The 21,976-nt window shown below is 36.0% G+C and overlaps 1 protein-coding gene across 1 annotated transcript in view; it reads right to left on the bottom strand.

Moving 5' to 3' along the window:
- Nucleotides 1-21,976, bottom strand: part of LOC144976195 (1-phosphatidylinositol 4,5-bisphosphate phosphodiesterase gamma-1-like) — a 74,809-nt gene that overhangs the window by 28,901 nt on the left and 23,932 nt on the right. Inside the window, exons 7-19 of the mRNA XM_078920377.1 lie at nt 20,281-20,307; nt 13,970-14,051; nt 11,749-11,823; nt 10,122-10,171; nt 9,167-9,218; nt 8,078-8,179; nt 6,527-6,642; nt 5,205-5,290; nt 4,608-4,728; nt 3,502-3,587; nt 2,498-2,580; nt 1,183-1,240; nt 208-266 (exon numbers count right to left, since the gene is read on the bottom strand). Coding sequence (XP_078776503.1) covers nt 208-266; nt 1,183-1,240; nt 2,498-2,580; nt 3,502-3,587; nt 4,608-4,728; nt 5,205-5,290; nt 6,527-6,642; nt 8,078-8,179; nt 9,167-9,218; nt 10,122-10,171; nt 11,749-11,823; nt 13,970-14,051; nt 20,281-20,307 — 997 coding nt within the window. The remainder of the gene's footprint in view (nt 1-207; nt 267-1,182; nt 1,241-2,497; nt 2,581-3,501; nt 3,588-4,607; nt 4,729-5,204; nt 5,291-6,526; nt 6,643-8,077; nt 8,180-9,166; nt 9,219-10,121; nt 10,172-11,748; nt 11,824-13,969; nt 14,052-20,280; nt 20,308-21,976) is intronic.

Genomic DNA, 21,976 nt, shown 5'->3' with positions numbered 1-21,976 from the left:
TAGAAGGGGTAAGGAATTTCTTCAGACGTCAAAGTAATAATAATAATAATAATAATAATAATAATAATAATAATAATAATAATAATAATAATAATAATAACAACAATAATAATAATAATAATAATAATAACAACAATAATAATTCAGTATTAATAATACAGTATTAAACGAATAATAAAAAAACAAAAAAAACACAGCCAATCTCACCTTCCCATTAGGGTACTTGAGGTTTAGAGTGCCAAACTTTTTGATGTCAATTTGGTCCACTGGAATTTTAAAAGAAATTAAAAAAAAAAAAATCAAATGTAGACATTTTAAAAGGAATTTGGCAATGTAACTAAAAGCTGAAATAGCGGCTGGTTGTGGAGATATAATATCTTAAACTCTTGCCACAATTGTAACAAATTGAAAACGAAATGAATATGCTTATGTTGTGTATATCACACGTGTGAAAGAAAGAAAGAGAGAGAGAGAGAGAGAGAGAGAGAGAGAGAGAGAGAGAGAGAGAGAGAGAGAGAGAGAGAGAGAGAGAAGAGAAAGAGAGAGAGAGAAAAGAGAGAGAGAGAGAGAGAGAGAGAGATAGAATAAGTAGGAGTGAAATATCTGTTCAATGTTATAGTTATCATATAACGTTATAACAAGTGTAACTAAATGACAAATTGCCATATTTATGCACAAGATAGAAAGATCTATCATTATTATTATTATTATTATTATTATTATTATTATTATTATTATTATTATCTCTAATCAAATTCATCTCTTTTCATTTAATTTGATTTGTTCCAGTATATCATATTCAAGTGAATGCGGTGTCTGAGGAGTGCATTATCTCATATTGGAATTAAGTCAAGAGATGTTGAGAATGGTGAAAGACAAGAAGAGTGACTTGATCCAAAATCAGGATCTCAGCATTTTGCAAATTATCTCCAGTGGCGAATACTGTATGTAGGCTGGAAAAAGAATGATTTTTGGGCAATTTCCACTTAATAAAATAGGATTCATTGTATATGGCCCAATAGTACAATAAACGAAGTAATGTGAAACATGATGAAGATGGAGACTCCAGGGAAATGAATAAAATAAAAACTCAAATCAATTATAATCACATCACCTAATCAAAAATAAAAGTGTTTTCTTCCGTGATATAAAAAAAGAATCTGACAAGACCAAACAACTCACTGATGTCGACTCCCCCACGGGGATCCAAAATCTTGCCATCTCTTTGTAGTTTTTTATTCTGGGTGGAGATGAAAGAAAAATGGCATGCATCAATTATGTAATTATTTAATCATAATTATTATCATTATTTAATTATTTATTCTGTGGTTAAGATGTATGACACTCGCTTTTGAATCAGAAGGTCCTGAGATCAAGCCTCGTTTGGCGCATAGTTGAGTCCTTGGAAAAGGCTCTTAACTCACATTCTCTCACCATACACAGGTGTAAAATGAGTACCTAGCCGTTAACACCGTTGTCTCTGTCGGAAAATATTGCAATTTTGCCTAACAGGTGTCATGTCTCGTTCTATATGTTACGTGTTGTTGTTGGCCAGGGACCCCTTGTAAAGCACTTTGACCACGGTTAGTGGATATTACACTATAAAGAAGCTCATTATTTAATTATCTAAATGGTATTTTATGACTTTCCAATCTCCATCCCAGAAGAAGAACTCATTACACAAGTTTGTCTTACACGACTGAGCGGCTATGTGGTCTAGTGGTATAACAGTCGCTTTCGGATCAGAAGGTCCTGGGTTTGAGCCTTGTTCCGCGCATAGTTGAGTCCTTGGATAAGGCTCTTTACTCACATTCTCTCACTGTACCTGGCCTTCAACAGCATTGTCTTTGTCTGAAAATAATTATAATATCACCTAACAGGCGTCATGTCCCATCCTAAAAGTTAAGTGTTGCTGTTGTCCAGGGACCCCTTGTAAAGCGCCGTGAGAAGGTTTAGTGGATATTGTGCTATTTAAAAACTCAAGCTCAATACACGACAAAAAGCCTTTTTACACAGAAAACTTTCACTTCAGATATCAATCAATTAAAATGATCCCTGACCCCTGACTTGTCAAACATTTCTTAAAGCCAAGACATTTTTGAATTCTAAATGTCGGAATGGAAATATATAATTATGGGACAGCGTGGCTCAGCGGTATGGTCTTTGCTTCGTACCCGAAAGGTACCGAGTTCAACTACCCGCCGCGTTGTGTGGCCTTGAGCAAGTCACCTAGCCTTAGCTCACTTTGCGGCGCTGCACTGCGGCTGACGCCTGGGTTATTCCAGTCTTCCCTTGGAATATATCCTAAAGAAAATTTTCCCCTTAGGGATGAATTAAGGGAATTTTTATATTTTTTTAATCTTTATCTTTAAAGGTCGTGACATCATTCAAAAGATTTATACCAGAAGGTAGATTTTTGAAGTAAGCAGCCAGTGGAAGGTCGCTGGTCTCTCATAAATCTGGACATAACAAAAAAACAAATAAAACGATTGGTTACCTTTATAATAACTTTCCGTTTCAGTTGGTTCGGCGAAGGTAAACAGGTTTCATTTGGATCCACTTGCTCTGTCAACAAGTCGTCTATTGTACCAAAAAAAAACAAAAAAAAAAAATTAATAAATAAAATAAAACAAAATAAAAAAAATAAAGAGACAAAAAGAAAATTACTTTTGTTTTCAGGAGTTTTATGGTATTTTTAACACATTCTCCTTCTTATTCCTCCTCCTCCTCCTCCTTCTTCACATACACTGACTCAGTCAACCTATGTAAAAATCAAGAGTTCAAAAACAGAGCATAAGTAGATTCCAAGAGCAAAATAGCCCAGTGTCTCATCATAGACCACCCTTGAGTCCCATTTAGAGACAGACCCAGGATCCCTGCTGAGTGGGACACACTCACATTGTTACAATTTATCAATTTACTAATTATAACGTGTTTGGGGTTTCCACAGCTCAGGGATCGATTGCAGATGATTTTCTTTATTTTTCTGACCATCATGTCCACCCAGCAGAGAATGGTAGCTGGGTCTGTTAGAGTACCTTGTGAGAGACTAGCATCCTGTCCAAAGGATAGAAAGTAATAATTGCTATTGTCTGTTTAACACTATAGAAATTGGGATGAGCTCTGGCTTCAGGCGTTTATGATGATAAAGGACGACTGTTTCTTCTTTAACCACAAACAGTTACAATCAAAAGAAAAGAAGTGAGTAGGAAAGTGCCAGAAGACAACGGAGAATAAAAACTCCGACAGGGGTTGTGGATAGCTCATACAGTGGAGTCACGATTTCCCTGGCCAGGCAGAGTTGTTGTACCAGTAAGGTTGCGGGTTCAAGCCCAAATCGCCGCCACAAAGTTTTTATTCTCTATTGTCTTCTGGCACTTTCCTACTCACTTCATTTCTTGTTATCATCAACATAAGTGCCTGCTCCACTCACTTTTCTGAATTCCAATCTACACCATTTTAAAACAAACCACTCTTCCCAACTCGCTGAAACTTTCCTACCTTGAAATGTCTCTTTGAATAGAGAAGCTAAAACCCTTTGCTGGGCCAGGTTACAATGGTTCTCAATGGACAAAAACAATGGGTACCTGAAATGGATGAAAAGTGTTGATGAAGAAGTTCCTAATTTGATAATATTACAGAGGGACTAGGCCCACATGGACGATGGGGCACCAGCTAAATAACTATTAATCAATTAGAGAAATGGCAGACTTCAGTGTGGAGGAAAACTGGAGAGAAATGTGGAACAGGGAAACACCAAAAGGAGGAAACATCATTAAAGATCCAACCAAAAGAGTGCCTGCATTGAATAACGCCAGGAAATACTGGATTTCCTCAAACCACCTCTTAACTGGACATGGCAGAACTGCATCAAATATGTGCAGATGGAAACTTGGGAACAATTATAGCTGCCAGAAATGCCAGGCAGCCCCAGAGACCAGCGATCACATTGTCCTCCACTGTCCAGTCACTAAACTTGAAGGTGGCTACGAAACCATCCTTAGGGCGGAGGAAGACTTTAGAAGCTGGGTTGACGAAATACATTTGGAGGTGTAGCCATACGCTACTACTACTAATTAGATAAATAATTAAAATTTCAAATATCTTTAATCATTATTTAAAAGTGGAATCATGGCACCTCTAAGGATATAACTATAGAGAGTGTTCAATGTATGTAAGACCCATTTGATCTTATTTCCTTCATTGGCATTATTTATGGTTAGGGGAATGTAATGTGTATTCATTAATGATTGCAAATCACGATTGTAACTGTTGATACTGATTCTATTTCATTCAACAACTTTTAAGAAAGAGTAACGTCTTCCAGTTGTAACTACAAAATGTAAAGTTTGTGTTTGAGACTTGTAGAAAATGGTAAGGGCTGCCTGAAGCCGGTGATCGTAAAATACTAACAAAAGAGTGAAAATGGTTTATTTGTTTATTGTTGTGCTGACGAAGGGTTTGTACCCGAAACGTCCATTGTCTGTTTTGTTCCCATATGAAGCCTTTCTATTTTCACTCTTTCGTTAGTGTTTGAGACTTGATAATATCGTTATCTAATCTTATCAATCACCATCAACTGAAATCATTAAAGGGGCAAAACTCACTCAGTCACATCCCAGGCGTGTTCTTTAATGGTGTGCAAAACGTCTGCCACTCGAATCTTAGACGTGAGTGATCTCCCATGAGTGATAATGGGTTTCCCTTCAGGGCCGTCCCAACAATCCACTGATAGAAAAAAAAAATGTTTTAGAATGGTTCATTACTTTCAGAGGGTTGACAAAATTTTGAACTCTTGTAAAACATATCACACATACTCGAATATAACCCTCAACCTCTCCCCCCACCCCCAACAAAAAAAACCCCAAAAAAACCCCCCAAAAAGCCCCAAAGAACCCCAAATATACATAAACAAAAAAAAACTTCTGATAAAATCCTATATAAGGTGTAACCAAATGACATATTGCCACTTTTTTTAGGACAATAAAGATACATTATTATTATTAATGAAAAGTACAATCACCAAGATCCAATAAAACTCAGAACTAGAAGAAGAAAAGAAAATGGGAGTAGAAGAAGAATGAGAAAAAAAAAGAAAAAAAAGAAGAAAAGGAGAAAGAGGCTGAAATAGACGGGAAGAGTAGGAGGAGGAGAAGAAGAAAGGAATAGGGATACAGCAGGAAAGTCAAGCACAACAGACTTACATTCCAGACATCGACATCCCATCTGCAGACATCGGGCATACGTTTCCACAGATGAGTCTCCTTTCCACTGGTCTCCAGTCAGGTAGCTGTACATGGAATTTACAACAAAAAATATGTACATTTTTACATAAGGCAAAGTGAATACAAAGCAGTTGGATGCTGTGGACTGTAAAAAGTAAATAAAAAAACTAAACACAACAGCTTAAAAAACGAACAAAATAATAAACACAGAACTTTTTTAATCAAAACCCTTCATCAACCAATTCGAAAAGCTAAAATGTTAATCCATGTCTTTTTGGCTGAAAAATGGGTTTGAGTCCGAAATGTACAGATTTTAAAATTTGTTCTGTTTTGAAGCTATTCTATTTATTTTTGTACAAGCTTCTAGGTCGAGCAACGCCCACTCAATAAACTTGACAATGAGTACTAAACCAACAGCTGACATGGAAGAACATGGCGCACGAAAAGCACAAAATTGTAATTTACTTCAGACAGAGACAAAACAGTTACTGGTCAGATACTCGTTTTACACCTTTGTATGGTATGATGTGAAAGCAGAGTCAAAATCCACAGAACAGGCTAAAAAGCCTTCTTCAGTCAACAAAACAAAAAACAATAAAATCTTTCCGAGATTTTTCTACAATAGAAGACCTACCATTTATATTTGTCGTTTAGTAATGTATTTATATCTTTATTGTTTTTTGTTGTTGGTTGAAAAATGGTTTTGAGCTCGCAACATTCTGTGTTTGGTATTTTGTTTTTTTTAGAAGCTGTAATGAATTTTTTTATTACAACAACAACAACAACATTAACAATCACATAAACAGCAGCAGCAGCACAGCTACAACCACACCACCAGCACCACCACCACCACCAGCACCAATACCACCACCATCACCACCACCACCACCACCACAACCACCACTACCATCACCACCACCACCACCACCAGCACCACCACTACCACCAGCACCACCACCATCACAACCACCAGCACCACCACCACCACCACCACCACCACCATCACCACAACCACCATCACCACAACCACCAGCACCACCACCATCACCACCTACACCACTACTACCACCACCACCACCACCACCACCACCTTCACCACCACTACCACTACCACCACCGCCACCACCACTACCATCACCACCACCCCACCACCATCACCACCACCCCACCACCTTCACCACCACCATCACCATCACCACCACTACCATCACCATCACCACCACACATCCACCACCACACCACCACACCACACCAACCACCCCACCACCAATACCACCACCACCACCACCAGCAAACCTTACGTGTTATGAGAGGAGGCGATCCAATAGTGACACAAAGACCTGTCCATGTCCTGATTGACTCGTTTTTCTTTGGGGTTGAAAATGGAGTTGGCATCACTGAACAAGTAGTTCTCAAACTATTCATAACAGAAAAAACAAAAAAAAAACAAAAAAATTGAGCTTTTATTTTGCGCAAAATCCACTAAACATGCTCAAAGCGTTTTACAAATGGTCCCTGACCAACAGCAACACGTAAGATATAGAACGAAACATGACACGTGTTAGGCGATAATACATATTTTTCCGCTGTTAACAGCCAGTTACTCATTTCACACCTGAGTACGGTGAGAGAATGTGAGTAAAGAGCCTTTTCCAAGACCTCAACTATGCACCGAGCGAAGCTCGAACCCAGGACCTTCCGATCCAAAAGTGAGTGTGATACCACAAGACCACACACCACACAATATAATATTGAAATAAAAGTTGGAAACAAATTGTGACCCACTGATCCCAATTGGTATTATGTCGCGATGACCTAGATCCCGGTTATTGAATTTGAAGTGTGGCTATGTGGTCTAGTGGTATGACACTCGTTTTCGGAGCGGAAGGTCCTAGGTTCGAATCTCGCACGGTGCATAGTTGAGTCCTTGGAAAAGACTCTTTACTCACATTCTCTCACCGTATCAGGTGTAAAATGAGTACCTGACCATTTACAGCGTTGTCTATGTGCGAAAAAAAAGTAATTTTTAGATTGCCTAACAGGCATCCTGTCCTACATGTTAAATGTTGCTGTTGGCCAGGGACCCTATGTAAAGGGCTTTGAGCATGTTTAGTGGATATTGCGCTATATAAAAGCTCAATTCAATTTAATTTAAGTGAAATCAATGGATTTCAAAATTTAAAACTTTTCGAGGTTATGTAACTTTATTAATTCTTCTAAATGAAACATTTTGATTCTCATAAAATTTCATTATTTAGATCTTTTAAGGTCAGTTCAAAATCCAGTTTATCCCGACATTGAGACTTTCGGACACAATTCCCTACAGTAAAATACTAAATAGTAAAAATACTAAATTAAAGGAAAAATTACTGGTATACCAGACTTGCCGAATGCCACAAAAAATTCGTAGAGCTACAACTTTTTGACCCCAACTAAAGAACTAAATTAGCTTCTTTAACTCAATCAAATTGTTGAAAAGGAAAATTTAGTACAGAATCACATATTTTCAAGACTAGGAAGGGATATGTAAACTTGAAATCTGTGGCAGAGTAATTTCAACCAAATCGAACAGACCTAGCCACCCAATCCTGTCGATTAGACAGGGCGGTCAGAAATAAATCTCAACTTCATACTCGGGGTCGATCCCAGTCTCTTTGCGGATGCTCTACCAACTGAGCTATCGCCATCCCTAAATCAATTTTATATGACATTTCAAAATTCAGACTTCAAGTTCAATTTTTAGCACCTAACATAACATCAGATTGAAATCGAGAGTCCCAAATAGTGTTTCATTATTTCCCCAGCACTAGTCTCAACTATAAGTTTACAAATACAAACGTTTGTGAACTTACCTGTCGCTGGGAGAATGCAAGTCTACTTTGATCTATGTCGTCATCTGGAGGAAAGCATGTCAACATTTTGTCTACACAACCTCCATAAGAAATGTCTTTTTCCTGTTTTTGGTAAATACAGATTACATTTGAAGAGTGGTTTCCCAAAACTCCATTTTTCCCATTTTGAGATATTGAGGATTATCTCCCCTAAAATTTCTCCTTCAGCCTATCATTTTATTATATTAAAACTTCAAATTCACACAAATCTAAATTCTTGTGGCATTTGATCCTAAAGTAAAATTTACATTTCAATTTATCTCACGGATGGAAAATCTCAATAATTAGAAAAACCGACATCACCAGTTTTCACCAAAAACCAGACTTCATTTGTAAAAAAAAAGTGAATGATAATAATGATGATGATTGTTATGATACATATGCTAATAAGAATATGATGATGATGATGATAATGATGATGTTGATGATGACGACCATAGTAGAAAAGGGAACTAAAGTAATTGAGTCAATCACTATGACAATGAGTAGGATCCTTTTTGCCGGAATTCTCAACTACACTGTGTTTAAATATTATTCAATCAAATGAATTAAAAAAGACAAACTATATCAAAATTGAGGATTTACAGGATTACAAAAGAATAAACAAAGAATAAAAAAACAACAAAACAAATAAAATCTATACATGGACTATGTGGGGCTTTGTGGTCTAGTCATCTGACACTTGCCTATGGATCGGAGGGTTGTGGATTTGAGTCCCGCTCTCATTGGAGCATAGTTGAGTCCTCGGAAAAGGCTCTTTACTCACATTCTATCACAGTACTCTGGTGTAAAATGAGTACCTGGCCATTAACAGTGTTGTCCATCGAAAAAAATAATTTGATATCGCCTAACATGTGTCATGTCTCGTCCTACATGTTAAATGTTGCTGTTAGCTATGGACCCCTTGTAAAACGCTTTGAGCATGTTTAGTGGATATTGCACTATATAAAAGCTCAGGTATAGGTATTAAGTTGGATCACAGACAACTCCTTTTTAAAACTGTTATTGAGTATATTGTTTGTTACACAAATAAATGAATCAATCAATTACTTTCTGTTCCTTTATCAGAAATCCTCTGAAACTTTCTTGCGTCATGTTCCTGCTGCAAAATATAATTATAAAAAAAATGGAAATAAATATTTCATAAATGAATGGGTTTTGATTAATGTGCACATATTGGCAAGTCTCATAACTGAATGCAATTATGGGCTTAATGATAATTTGAAAGTATTTCCATTACAACAATAAGCCAATAACAACTTGGCTTGTCAGACCTACAAATAAGCACAAGTTGGACTCATCACTTATAAAATCAAGCAATTTTAAAGAAAGTTGAAGGTCCTGAAATTCTGATGAATTACAATGTTACCATCCCAAGCCCATGAAATTGTGTAAAGTGGATAGTCAAAACCAGTAACATCTTGAAAAGAGAATATCTTATTGAACTCCTAACATAAACTTCCCGGTAATAAGACAAAGTAAAGTGTTGAAGTATGTACACTAAAAAATGTGTATGATTTTAAAAATTGCATTTGTCACTTAACACATAAAGACTGTCTTCTGGTCAGCTAGCAAAACTACATCAGATGTGTTAGGGGAAGGAGTGCAATTTATTTTTCTACTTAACTCCCTTTTGGCAATCATAACAACAACAACAACAACAACAAAATCACCTTTTTACACCCTCCCCCTCCCCCCTTTTATTTTCTTCTTACCAATTATCATCATTTTTGAAAATCGAAATTTTAGAGACAATGGCGGAAGAGCGGGAAGGAAGAGTGAAAATTGGAATGATTCCTCCAAACGAGGAAGGGTTGGCAGGTATGCCGAATTCCCCTCCTCCCCCCACCCCCTCATGCATTATATCACTTTGAGATGGTGAATCACAGTTTCAGACTATCTCAAAGGTACAATCAATTTTCTTTTTTTCTTTTGGCAATTTTACTCAGTTTGACTGAATCAAATGAAGGAAAGGCTATGAATACTAAAAATCTTTCAGTCTTACCTTTTCCCGTCAGGTGAGGGAGTTCCGTATTCCCTCATGATCAGATCAACCTGATGGAGGGAAAATAATAAAAATGTTGGTTTTTCATTGCAGGAAACATGTCCATGTGATGGTTGATTGAATTGTTATAAATTTTCAAACAACAAAAGAGAACATGTTAAGAAAATGTGCTATAAAGATGCTTCATCATCATCATAATTATTATGAAAAGAAGAAAAGGAGGAGGAGAAGGAGAGGAATAATAATAATAATAATAACAATAATAATATAATAAATAATAATAATAATAATAATAACAATAATAATAATAATAATAATAATAATAATAATAATAATAATAATAATAATAATAATAATAATAATAATGATAATAATAATAATGAAATTTATTTATATTGCGCCCAAATTGCGTACAATAAAGCTCTAGGCGCATAACACAACATCAATCCATTCAAATCTCTCTCTCTCTCTCTCTCTCTCTCTCTCTCTCTCTCTCTCTCTCTCTCTCTCTCTCTCTCTCTCTCTATCTATCTATCTATCTAATAACTATAAAATAAAATAACTATACTGATCAGTAAAGGTGTTACAACTCAACAAAGTCTGAGCACATTTCTATCAAATTTCTCTGAACGAAAATGTTCAGATAAAGATCTAAGGGCAGAGTAAAGTTGAATCCTGCTGGTAACCGGTTTGTTTGTTCTTAGTTTTTATGGATTTTACGCTGCTTGTGACACATTTAGGTCATTTCAGTGCAAGTTAAAAGGAAGAAAATGGGATAGTGAAAATAAAGAAGGACTGGTTCAAATAGGGACCAGGTGTAGATTCCAAAAGAACACTATCAGTGTACTTAGTTTGAGATCACCTAAAAGTCTCATCCAAAAACCGATACAAGATTCGACTAAGAGGAATGCACTCAAATGCTTACAGAAAATGTCTAAAACAGAAAACATAACTAACAATACGCAACAGAGAGATAATTTACAATGAAAAAAGAAAAATCACCTCCCAAAAACTAAAACTAAATATTTGACTGTTTTCCTCCCAACACAGACTCTGGCAAGGGGCAGGACAAAACCAAGCAATCCTATTCCAAGACAAAGACAATAAGCAACGTGGAAAACAGATATAGGGAGATAGAAGACACAGCAAACAACCTCCTGTCCACCATGGGAGGTCAAAGAACCCCACCCAATGCTGCTAATGGGTTTTGTAAGGATTTATAACGATTGAAAAGCATAGACAAAATTGGGGAGGGTATTTGACAGTCATTATTTTGCTTCTTAGTCGTGCCCTTGGACACAGAAAATACTATTATGGGGGATAACTCACATGCTATCATATTATTTCTAAAGACTCAATGATATATTATAAGATTTGTAAGCATGATTTACTTGTATTAATCAATGATAATTTTGAAATATGTTCACACGAGAGTTGTATTTATAAGAGTATCCACCAATTTTGACTCAAATAAGGTAAATAATAAGTGAGAAACCCCTTAGCCTAACAGAATTTTTGGTGATAAGAATGTTTTTATAAAGCGATAAGAGGATATAACTTTGTTGAGTTTTGGATGTTATTGGTAGTTGATATAAATGAAAATTGCTATGATTATCAATCAACTCACTAGGTTTGTGGACAGAATATCATTGACGAGGGTGGAGAAATCTTCCACATCTAAGTAGTCTGGGAGTTTCAATTTCTGTAAAGAAAATCATAATAGATCAAACAAATTAATGCACTTCGGTAGTGTGGTGGTCCATTGGGGCCAAAATCTCAGAGATCGGAGATGATCCCAGATTATTTAACATTAATTAGACATTAACACATGGAATGCTATTGAGCAAGATGGAAAGAAAAATAAAGTGAGTAGATGGGACTCATATATAAGGGAACAACACAAAACAAAACAACGTTTCGGCCCTTGGCCTTCGTCAGGCGACAAAAAACACAAACACAAACACAAATATGTAAATTTACCAACTATCACATTTGACGCTATTGAGAAAGAGGCTAAGTTTCTTGTTCGATGAGAAAAATGAGATCCAGCAGTGGGGCTTGAATCCAGTACCCTTAAATGTTGGCGGAATACCTTATGCACTGAGCTATCTTATTTGTGATGGTCAAACTGTGACCCATGATGTCAATCAAGTATTGTGCCGAAATGGACAAGATGAAAATTGAGCTTAAAGCCAAAACTCTAAGAATTAAGTTTTTAAGTTCTATCTTCAATGAAAATATTTCTTTCAACTTAAACTTACTAAGGCTTCGTAACTAGTTAAGGATCAAGCAGTGGTGCAAGATAAGCAGGGTCCACAGTGGACTCTGTGTTTACACATGCTCTTGTGAAGATTGTAAGTATTAAGTCGTCCCAACTATTAGGTAACCTCTATGGTGTAATGGTAGCACATCTGACCAGCAATTAGGAGGTCTATGGTTTGATCCCCATTTGAATCAGACTGGTTTTGTTTTGGATGATATTTCTATTGTATTTTCCTTTCTCCTTTGCCTGACACAGTTACATACACAATTTTCACATTTTAAAATTAAGATTGTCTTCAGATGATTCTTCACCATTTGCAGCGTTGTGGTCTTGTGGTATGACACTCGCATTCTGACCGGTAGGACATGGGTTCAAATCTCTCACTGAGTGGTGCAAACTTGGATCCTTGGAAAAGGCTCTTTACTCAATTTCTCTCACTGTACTCGGGTGTTAAATAAAAAACAATCGGTAAACAGCAGTGTCTCCGTTTTAAAAACTTGTAATATTGTTATTTTCAGGCATTTCTTCTCTGACAAGTTAGGTGTTGATGTTGGCTAGAGACTCGGTGTAAAGTACTTTGAGCATGTTTAGTGGAAATTGTGCTGTATAAATGCTCAAGTTAAACAGTGTTAAATATGCCAGATAACGCCACCATCTGCCCCACTCCACGTCATGGTATATGAGAAGTGTTTGAGATTAAAAATCATTTTAAAATCTCACTGTAATATATTAAACAAAATAATACTGAGAATACCTGATGATAGATGATTTGCGTGAATACAATCCCTTATAATTAACGCCCATTTCAGTAAGAATTCTCCCCACTCCCCCCTTCTTATTATAAAAGCCCATGTAACATGAATAGAGGAGTGAGTGGAGCAGGCACTTATGATGATAATAACAAGAAATAAAGTGAGTAGGAAAGTGCCAGAAGAAAACAGAGAATAAAAACTTTGCAGTGGCAATGGGGGCTCGAACCCGCAACCTGGCCGGGGAGATTGTAACTCTAGCATATGAGTTATCCACGACCCCAGAAAATGTCGCTTCAAACCTTAGTCTAGCTAGAGCCTTCTCTCCCTGACTTCTTGGGGTCATGGGTTCAACACGCACAAATGCCGAAGTTAGCCAGCATTTAAGCTTAATAGCCAATAGGGAATGAGATTAGCGGAAGAGTAGCGTCCCTAGATTGGACGTCACCCATAGTCTGTGACGTCACCGGCAGAAAAGTTATTAGAGAGAGAACGTCATGTTGGTTGTGCGCATGTGTCTCTCGTCCTCGCTGCGAGGACATGCGCACAACCAACATGACGTTCTCTCTCTAATAACTTTTCCGCCGGTGACGTCACAGACTATGTGTCCAATCAAGGGACGCTACTCTTCCGCTAATCTCATTCCCTATATTCTCAACACAAACATGTAACAGTTTTTATTCTCTGTTGTCTTATGGCACTTTCCTACTCACTTCATTTCTTGTTATTATCAGTACTCCTTTTTCACATGTCTTGATTCAAGAATCCTTAATGTTATCAATCACTCTATGAGCAGCGCGTTCTTTGTAATATTCATGCACAAATGTTACACTTACCTTCTGAGTTAGAATCAAATACTGGTTGGTTGTCTCCAGACTGTGTTGTCTACACCAGGCCTTGATGTGCTTCATGGAGATCCTGGTTGGAACACACAAAGTAAAATTAAAATCAACTACACCTATAAACTGGTAATCTGTTCGTTTTTGCTGTTTTTAGAAGTTTGCAGCACTTTCATGTCATTTACCAGAACCTGTCAGCAATCACCACGAGGAATGTCTTACAGGGTTGACAACTGATTCAGTTTAAATGTATGGAAAATAAATCAATAGATTTCTGCTAGGCAATCAATACTGGAGCCTTTTTCCTACCTTAGATTTGACTAACCAATCAAAACGTGGTCACAGTGGTCAATTTCAAAACAATTCAAAATCTGCATTCTGATTGGTTAAGTAAAAACAAAAGTAAGACATAGCACAAACTGTAGACATCCTCTCTCCATTCTGACCTTATCATTTATCACCTCAGAAAAAATCAGAGGGGTCAAAGGTGAAAAGGTAAAGACACACATGGAAATGAGGAAATAATTGGATGTGACCTTTTGACTGAAGGCATGAATTTGTTCCCCCATCTCACTGACAGTATACATGGGTTCATCACAGCTCTGATAATAGGGTTCAACAGTCGTGATGTCACTTCCCTTGTAATGACGCATAGTAACTTAGTAACTGGTTCTAAACTTTCAAAACAATGGCGGATGCCCTTATGAAATACTTCTCCGCCGAGCATAAAAGTGTATCCAGAGGAGAAAAACATTATAAATCTGATCGTGTTTTGACTTTTATACATTATGATCACATGACATGGGAAAAAGTTCTAGCCAGCATGAAGAATAAAAAGTACCGATTTTATTTGTTTAGAACCAAGCTGCTGGTTGCTGGGCGGGCGTGACATCAGACTACTGAATCCTATTAATTCCCATACAAATAAAATTCATTCGAAAACAAAAGTTTTTACAATATTTCAGCTCTTGAGACAGTCAAGAAATGATGGGAACGCTTTTCCACCAGATCTCACAGACACAGCGACCATACCACTCCTGGGTGGACAGAATACGGATTTCTACTACACGTTTGATAAAAGCCAATCCCTTGGTAAAGGCTCAACCAACTCAGCTATTGGGGGACCTCTTTGGGGATTGCAACTTGAAAACATCATTCACCCTTTTTTAATTTTGTCAAAGCTTTTGACTTTGATTTTTAAAATTTAACAATACTTGTAACACTTTGGGTTATATCAGTGCATTGAAAAGGAAAATGTACACAACAAACAGCTATTTGAGGATTTAGAAGTCACTAATACTTCTTTGATTACATCAGGTTCTGAAGAAAAACATCCTAAAACTTCATAGCCTGAATGAATCAATACAAATGGATACAAGAGTTTTGCATTAGTTACAGCACAGTTGTCAGGAAAATTAGTAAACGCCAGAAACCTGCCAGGAAAAGAGGGAAATGTAGCCAATAAGATTTCTTATTAAAATTTTGAAAAGGTGTGTACGAAACAGTGCCAAAAAAAAAACAAAAAACAAACCAAAAAAACCAAGATAGAAACATCCCCAAAAATAATAAATCTGCTCTTGTCGCAGTAAGCTGGGATTTTTTAGGACAACTTTTTCTTGTATTTTTCTTTCAGCTTTATTGGATAATGTAAACAGTGCTGCTCGAAGCGTAAATAATATTCATCTTAACAATGCCACAACCACATTATCTCATTCATCCTGTTTTGTTGATAAAGGGGAAACCTGAAACATCCATTTTATCTGTTTTCGTATATTAAATTGAAGCTTACATTCAATTTCACATTGTTATTTATTTCAGCTTCGTCTGGCACTGTTTCGTTCACACCTTTGCAAATTTCTATCTTACACAAATGCCGGCTACACTTTCTTAATCTGGTCAAATCATTATCTATTTTTTTTCCTCTTACAGTTAAAAAATATTCTTTAATGCTAGCAAGTCTGAAAGTGACTTTACAAAAATGTGTTTATATGAGGGTGAGTCGAAAAGTAATGGGACTACGCTTATTACTTTAAAACAAATTGAATCGATACCATTCATCAAACCTCAAATTGAAGCTTAGTATTAGCCGAGTAGAATGCGACTTCTCAACATAGTATCCGCCTCTCTAGATAGCCACAGTCCACCTTTTAGTAAGGTCATGTATCTCGTCCTCGTAAAACTGAGTTGACTGAATGTTCAGCCAATTTTTCACAACTGTCTTGGCTTCTCCATCATCTTCAAAGCGATGTCCCCTCATTGCCTCCTTCAGTGGACCAAAAAGATGGAAGCCTGTAAGTGTTAAGTCTGGTGAAAATGGAGGGTGAGACAGCATTGTTCACCGATTACCTCCCTTTTCCTGACATGTGTGTGAATGGACATTTTCATGAAAAAATCTGGTCTAACTCGACGAATTCATGCTTTCAGTCGCTTCAATGTCTATTTGTACTTCCTATCTCATCAAGAGAAGTTCTATCAAGACTGATCTATGCTTCAGTCTTGATTTGATTCACTGGGATGACACAGCTTGGACGGCAACCATCATGAGATTTGTCAGGTAAAGACATGGCTGATGGGGTTTCAGGTTAGGTGTTGGATTTTCTTCTAAATGACGAGATACACGTTCAAGCCACCTAAAATCACTGCCTCTACAAAAAAGCGTGAGTTTTATAAACTTTCCCAAGGCCTTTAAAAATTGTTACTCAATGTTTCTTCGTTGAAAACAAGAAATTCAATGACAGCTTCATGTCGCTGATGGACATTCGTGGGAGCAGCCATTTTGAACTGCCGCCATAACTTTGTTAAAATTTGACAGATTTAAAATTTTCATCTTTTGGCTTAAAGAGTACACGTGTAAGTTGAATTGAGTCAAATTTGACGTCACATGAAAAAGAAATGAACTCAGTAGGACATTTGTCCCATTACTGTTTGGCTCACCCTCGTACTATCAAGAAAAGCAATGACACAAGCGTTTGTTTACAGATCAGGGTACAATTGATTAAATGAAATTTTAAAAAGGAAGATGGAAGCAACATGTTGTAACATTTCAAACTTTGTTATAACAAGGAGGACTACATGAAGAGTTTTCATTCGATAAAACATTTTGAAATTGAAGTTCTGGTGAAAGAACTGGTATATAATGGAGTTTCAAGTAACATTTTAACAAATTGAGAACAATTTAAATTGGTAATTTTTAAAAAGTTACTATAATGTTAACAATGTCATCATCCCTGAAAATTACAATTTTTTCCAATCTTAAGTACACAGGTCTACACTAAATATTGTGTGTTATGAAATGAACATTTGGAGTAACGAGGCACAGTGGTCTGGTCTCTGCTGTAAAACCCAGAAGGTACAGAGTTTGAATCACATTTCATAAATCCGATCAATTTTTATTTCAAATTCTATATTCTGCATCTGGATCACTCAGCACAATAGCAGATTGACATGGCGGGTCACATATGTATCTTTGTAGTACAGAATGACATAGAGGGTCACATATGTATCTTTGTAGTACCGATTGACACAGAGGGTCACAGATGTATCTTTTTAGTACAGAAAGACATAGGGGGTCACATATGTATCTTTGTAGTACCGATTGACATAGAGGGTCACAGATGTATCTTTTTAGTACAGAAAGACATAGAGGGTCACAGATGTATCTTTGTAGTACAGATTGACATAAGAGGGTCACAGATGTATCTGTAGTACAGACTGACATAGAGGGTCACAGATGTATCTGTAGTACAAACTGACAAAGAGGGTCACATATATATCTTTGTAGTACAGATTGACATAGAGGGTCACAGATGTTCTTTGTAGTACCGATTGACATGGAGGGTCACATAGGTATCTTTGTAGTACAGACTGACATGGAGGGTCACATAGGTATCTTTGTAGTACAGACTGACATAGAGGGTCACAGATGTATCTTTTTAGTACAGAAAGACATAGAGGGTCACATATGTATCTTTGTAGTACAGATTGACATAGAGGGTCACAGATGTATCTTTGTAGTACAGAATGACAGGCATTTTTAGAGAGATAAAAATGAAATGAATCTCGACATGGAATCAGAGGTTGAATGGAAATGTACAGTAGACAATCCGAGGGACAATCAGGGGAAAAGTGTCCCTGCTTCAAAAATATTTAACTTACGAGGAAACATCTATTATAAGACTGTAATGATAATAATATCCAGTAAGATCCAATTCTCTCTAAATCCTATCATATCATATCATATCACGAGTGAAAAACTAATAGGAGGAAATCCTTCAAATGTCTTTGAAAAAATCAAGTAATGAAAATATTTCAAATCAGTCACCTATCAACATATAAATTCATGGCTTAGACAACATTATTCATTATACGTTCAGTCAAAAACACATCTTAAATTCTTAAACTCTCAATCAATGAGTTTGGAAACGATCAAGAGAACATAATGTTTTGTTGTTTCTCTGGGAATGACATTTAGGCAGGCTACTTAATAAAAATGATTATAATAACTTTATATTTAAAAAAAGATGAAACAACTCCAAACCCTTCTTCATGGAAATCAAATACAACAAAAACAGATGTAGAATGCAGAAAGAAGAGAGAAGTTTGTTTTTTTGGTATTTTCCTCATTGACAAAATGCTTTGAAAAAATTTCACCTCAAATATTGATGAATTAAGATGATCCCTTCCTTGTCAAATTGGTTTTCAGCTAAAGCGACCTAAATTTAAAAAATATATTTTTAAAAAATTGACAAGGAGGGGGTCATGTGATTACACCAATCAATGTTTGACTCTGGCCTAGAATGGAAAAGGCTGGGTTTTTTTTTTTTCAATGTAGAGCAGTATTGTTAGTGACAGAACATATGGAAGTTGTGTAAAATAACATCTTCCAACCCCCCCCCCCCCCACACCCACTCATCTAGTAGTAGTAGTAGTAGTAGTAGCAGTACTAGTAGTAGTAGTAATAGTAGTAGCAGTAGTATTAGTAGTATTAGTAGTAGTAATAGTAGTAGCAGTAGTAATAGAAGTAGTAATAATAATAGTAGTAGTAGTAGTAGTAGTAGTAGTAGTAGTAGTAGTAGTAGTAGTAGTAGTAGTAGTAGTAATAGTAGTAGTAGTAGTAGTAGTAGTAGTAGTAGTAGTAGTAGTAGTAGTAGTAGTAGTAGTAGTAGTAGTAGTAGTAGTAGTAGTAGAAGTAGTAGAGTTGTAATAGTAGTAATAGTTGTAGTACTAGTAGTAGTATTAGTGGTAGTATTAGCAGTTTGTTTGTTGCTTTAGGTCTCTTCCAACACAATTGAGGTTATATGAGAGACCGCTGAAACAAAAAAACAAGCAATCTAACAAAACTAGTACAAATGTAAATCAAAATCATAACCTAAAGATATCATAAGCTAAACTATAAATAACCAAGAACAAACAGGCAGAAGATCTACAGAAAAAAAAAAATCCCCTGTCAAAAATACAATCACAAACCAAAGAAGCAGGATAGGCTAGTTACGAGAAGAAGAAACGACATCACTATCGGATCGTACACCCATGCGAACATCATAGGTATATGATTCAAGGGTGATGCTCCCATCCAACCACCCACTAGTATTAGCAGTAGTTTTGTTATGTCAAATATTGACCATTTACACGATTAAATTTTTAAAAGTGGTAGGAGCATGTTTATACGATTTTAAAACCGTACTTGAAAATAAAACGTTAATTTCAACATGTTAAGACAGTTGTCAGTGTCATTGGACTAAAATTAAGATAAATGTTTATCAGTGAGTAGCTCTCTATCTTAAACCTAGTAGGCAGCACCGTGTCGTCACCAACAACGTTCGTCCATGATTAATCAAAGCAAAATCACCAGGAATTCAGACTTTGAGCTCACTTGTGCCCAGTGCCGAAAATGGCTGGATGATACAAGATGTGGAGAAATTCTACTGCACTCGGACCAAACGCCTTTTTCATTTTGTGTCACAATTTGTTTAATTCAGACACGGATGAATTACGGTAATTCTCAGCCTTTATAAAAAAAAATCTGAGACTTCTTTTTGCCCCCCCCCCCCCCCCCAAAAAAAAGAAGAAAAAAAGGGGGGTTTGGTCAGTGTGCGGTAGAAATGGCGTTTGTTATGGTAGAATATCACATCAAAGGGAGTAGGAGTTGGGGGGGGGGGGGGGGGAAGAGGAAGGTTAATCATTAATTGAACCTGGGTTGGACTGCTGTGCATGATTACGACAAAAAATGACTAAAAAAAAAAAAGAAAAAAAGAAGTAAAAATTGAAAGGAAAAGTACACTCGAGACAGATTTTGAAAAGTTTCTTACCTACTGCGCAAAGTAATTTGATTCGACCTAACAATGAATGATGAATGTCAATCTCATGAAACACGCAATGGTTAAAAACGATGATAATAACAATAATATTAATAATAATAATAACAATAACTAATAATAATAATAACAATAGTAATAATAACAATAATATTATAATAATAATGATAACAATAATATTAATAATAATAACAATAACAATAATAATAATAATAATAATAATAATAATAATAATAATAATAATAATAATAATAATAATAATAATAATAATAATTCATTTATCATTATTATGATTATTGTTATACTATGTGGCTCTGTGATCTAGTGGTATGACACTCGCTTTCAGATCAGAAGGCCCTGGGTTCGAGCCTCACTCGACGCACAGCTAAGTCCTTTGAAACGACTCTTTAGTCACAATCTCTCACCATACATGGTTGTAAAATGAGTACCAGGCTGTTAACAGCCAGAAAAATTGTTATATCAGACATTGGGGACCCTTTGTAAAGCGCTTTGAGCATGTTTAGTGGATATTGCGCTATCTATATAATAAACCTCAAGTTGTTGTACTATTAATTTATTTATATTTATAAAGGGGATGATGTGGCTGAGTGGTTAAGGCATTGCATTGTGACCCTTAAGATCCCTGGTTAAAGCCCCACTTCAGACATTCGTTCTTTTTTCCTTGGGCAAGATTATCAACCCCGAATTCGCTCACTTTGGATGGCATGGGTGATTCCTCTTGACATCAGACATTATTTTGATGGAATATCTATATACCTTCATAGAATGTTTAGGCAATAGCATCTAGCGATAACCCGAGGAAGGGAATATCTCTTTTCTTTTTAAAAATATGAATATTATCACAACATTGAGAAAAATCATGCTTAAAAAGTAAACAAACAGACAATAAAATGACAGTTTTGGTCAAATGTTTTAAAATAATGACAGGTAAACTCGATTAATTTTTCAATAACTCAACCCTAGAGTATCCCCCCCCCCCCCCCAAACCTTCGCTGTCTCAAGCTGTTGTGAGATATATATCACTATCAAAATACACTCAAACTTGTATATAACGCACTCCTTGGGATTGTAAAATGTATTCTGTTATACAGATAGCTAGAAAAGCAAGCAATGGAAACATTCGAAACACGTCGTAAAACATTCAAATTTGAAAAATACTTTAACTCATAGGTCTTATTCGATAATCATGTAATCTGTGTCATACTAATTATGTTGTGCTTTATAATTACTATTTTAAAAAAATATTATTTAAGGAATTACATTTTTATTGTAAAGCACTTTTGAGATGCAATTGCATAAAAAGTGCTATACTAAATGTACATTATTATTATTACACTTCCAACCAAACTTTCTACAGGTTTAAAATCCATATTTACTAAGAAACGCTGAAATTGTTTCAGACATTTTACACACAAATCTGTCACTAAATGGAAAAATATATTTAAAAAAAGCAAAACATACAATATTAAATTCAAGGCAAAACGTGCAGAAAAAACCCCCAAACATTTCTACTAAGTAGTATCTTATAAATATATACTATGCAGATCAAACCATGAACTTAACACAGCAAGATTGAAAAGTGGTATTTAGTAGTGCATTGCTAATTCATGCATTTTATATCATGGCAAATACACAAGAAAATTAGAAGCAATTTATTGAAACTCTAAAC

Source organism: Berghia stephanieae, chromosome 7, assembly GCF_034508935.2.
Source record: "Berghia stephanieae isolate SIO BIC M18660-M18661 chromosome 7, UCSD_Bste_1.3, whole genome shotgun sequence".
NCBI lineage: Eukaryota > Metazoa > Mollusca > Gastropoda > Nudibranchia > Aeolidiidae > Berghia > Berghia stephanieae.
Note: the sequence above shows the minus strand (reverse complement) of the source record. Positions and strands in the feature narration are given on the sequence as shown.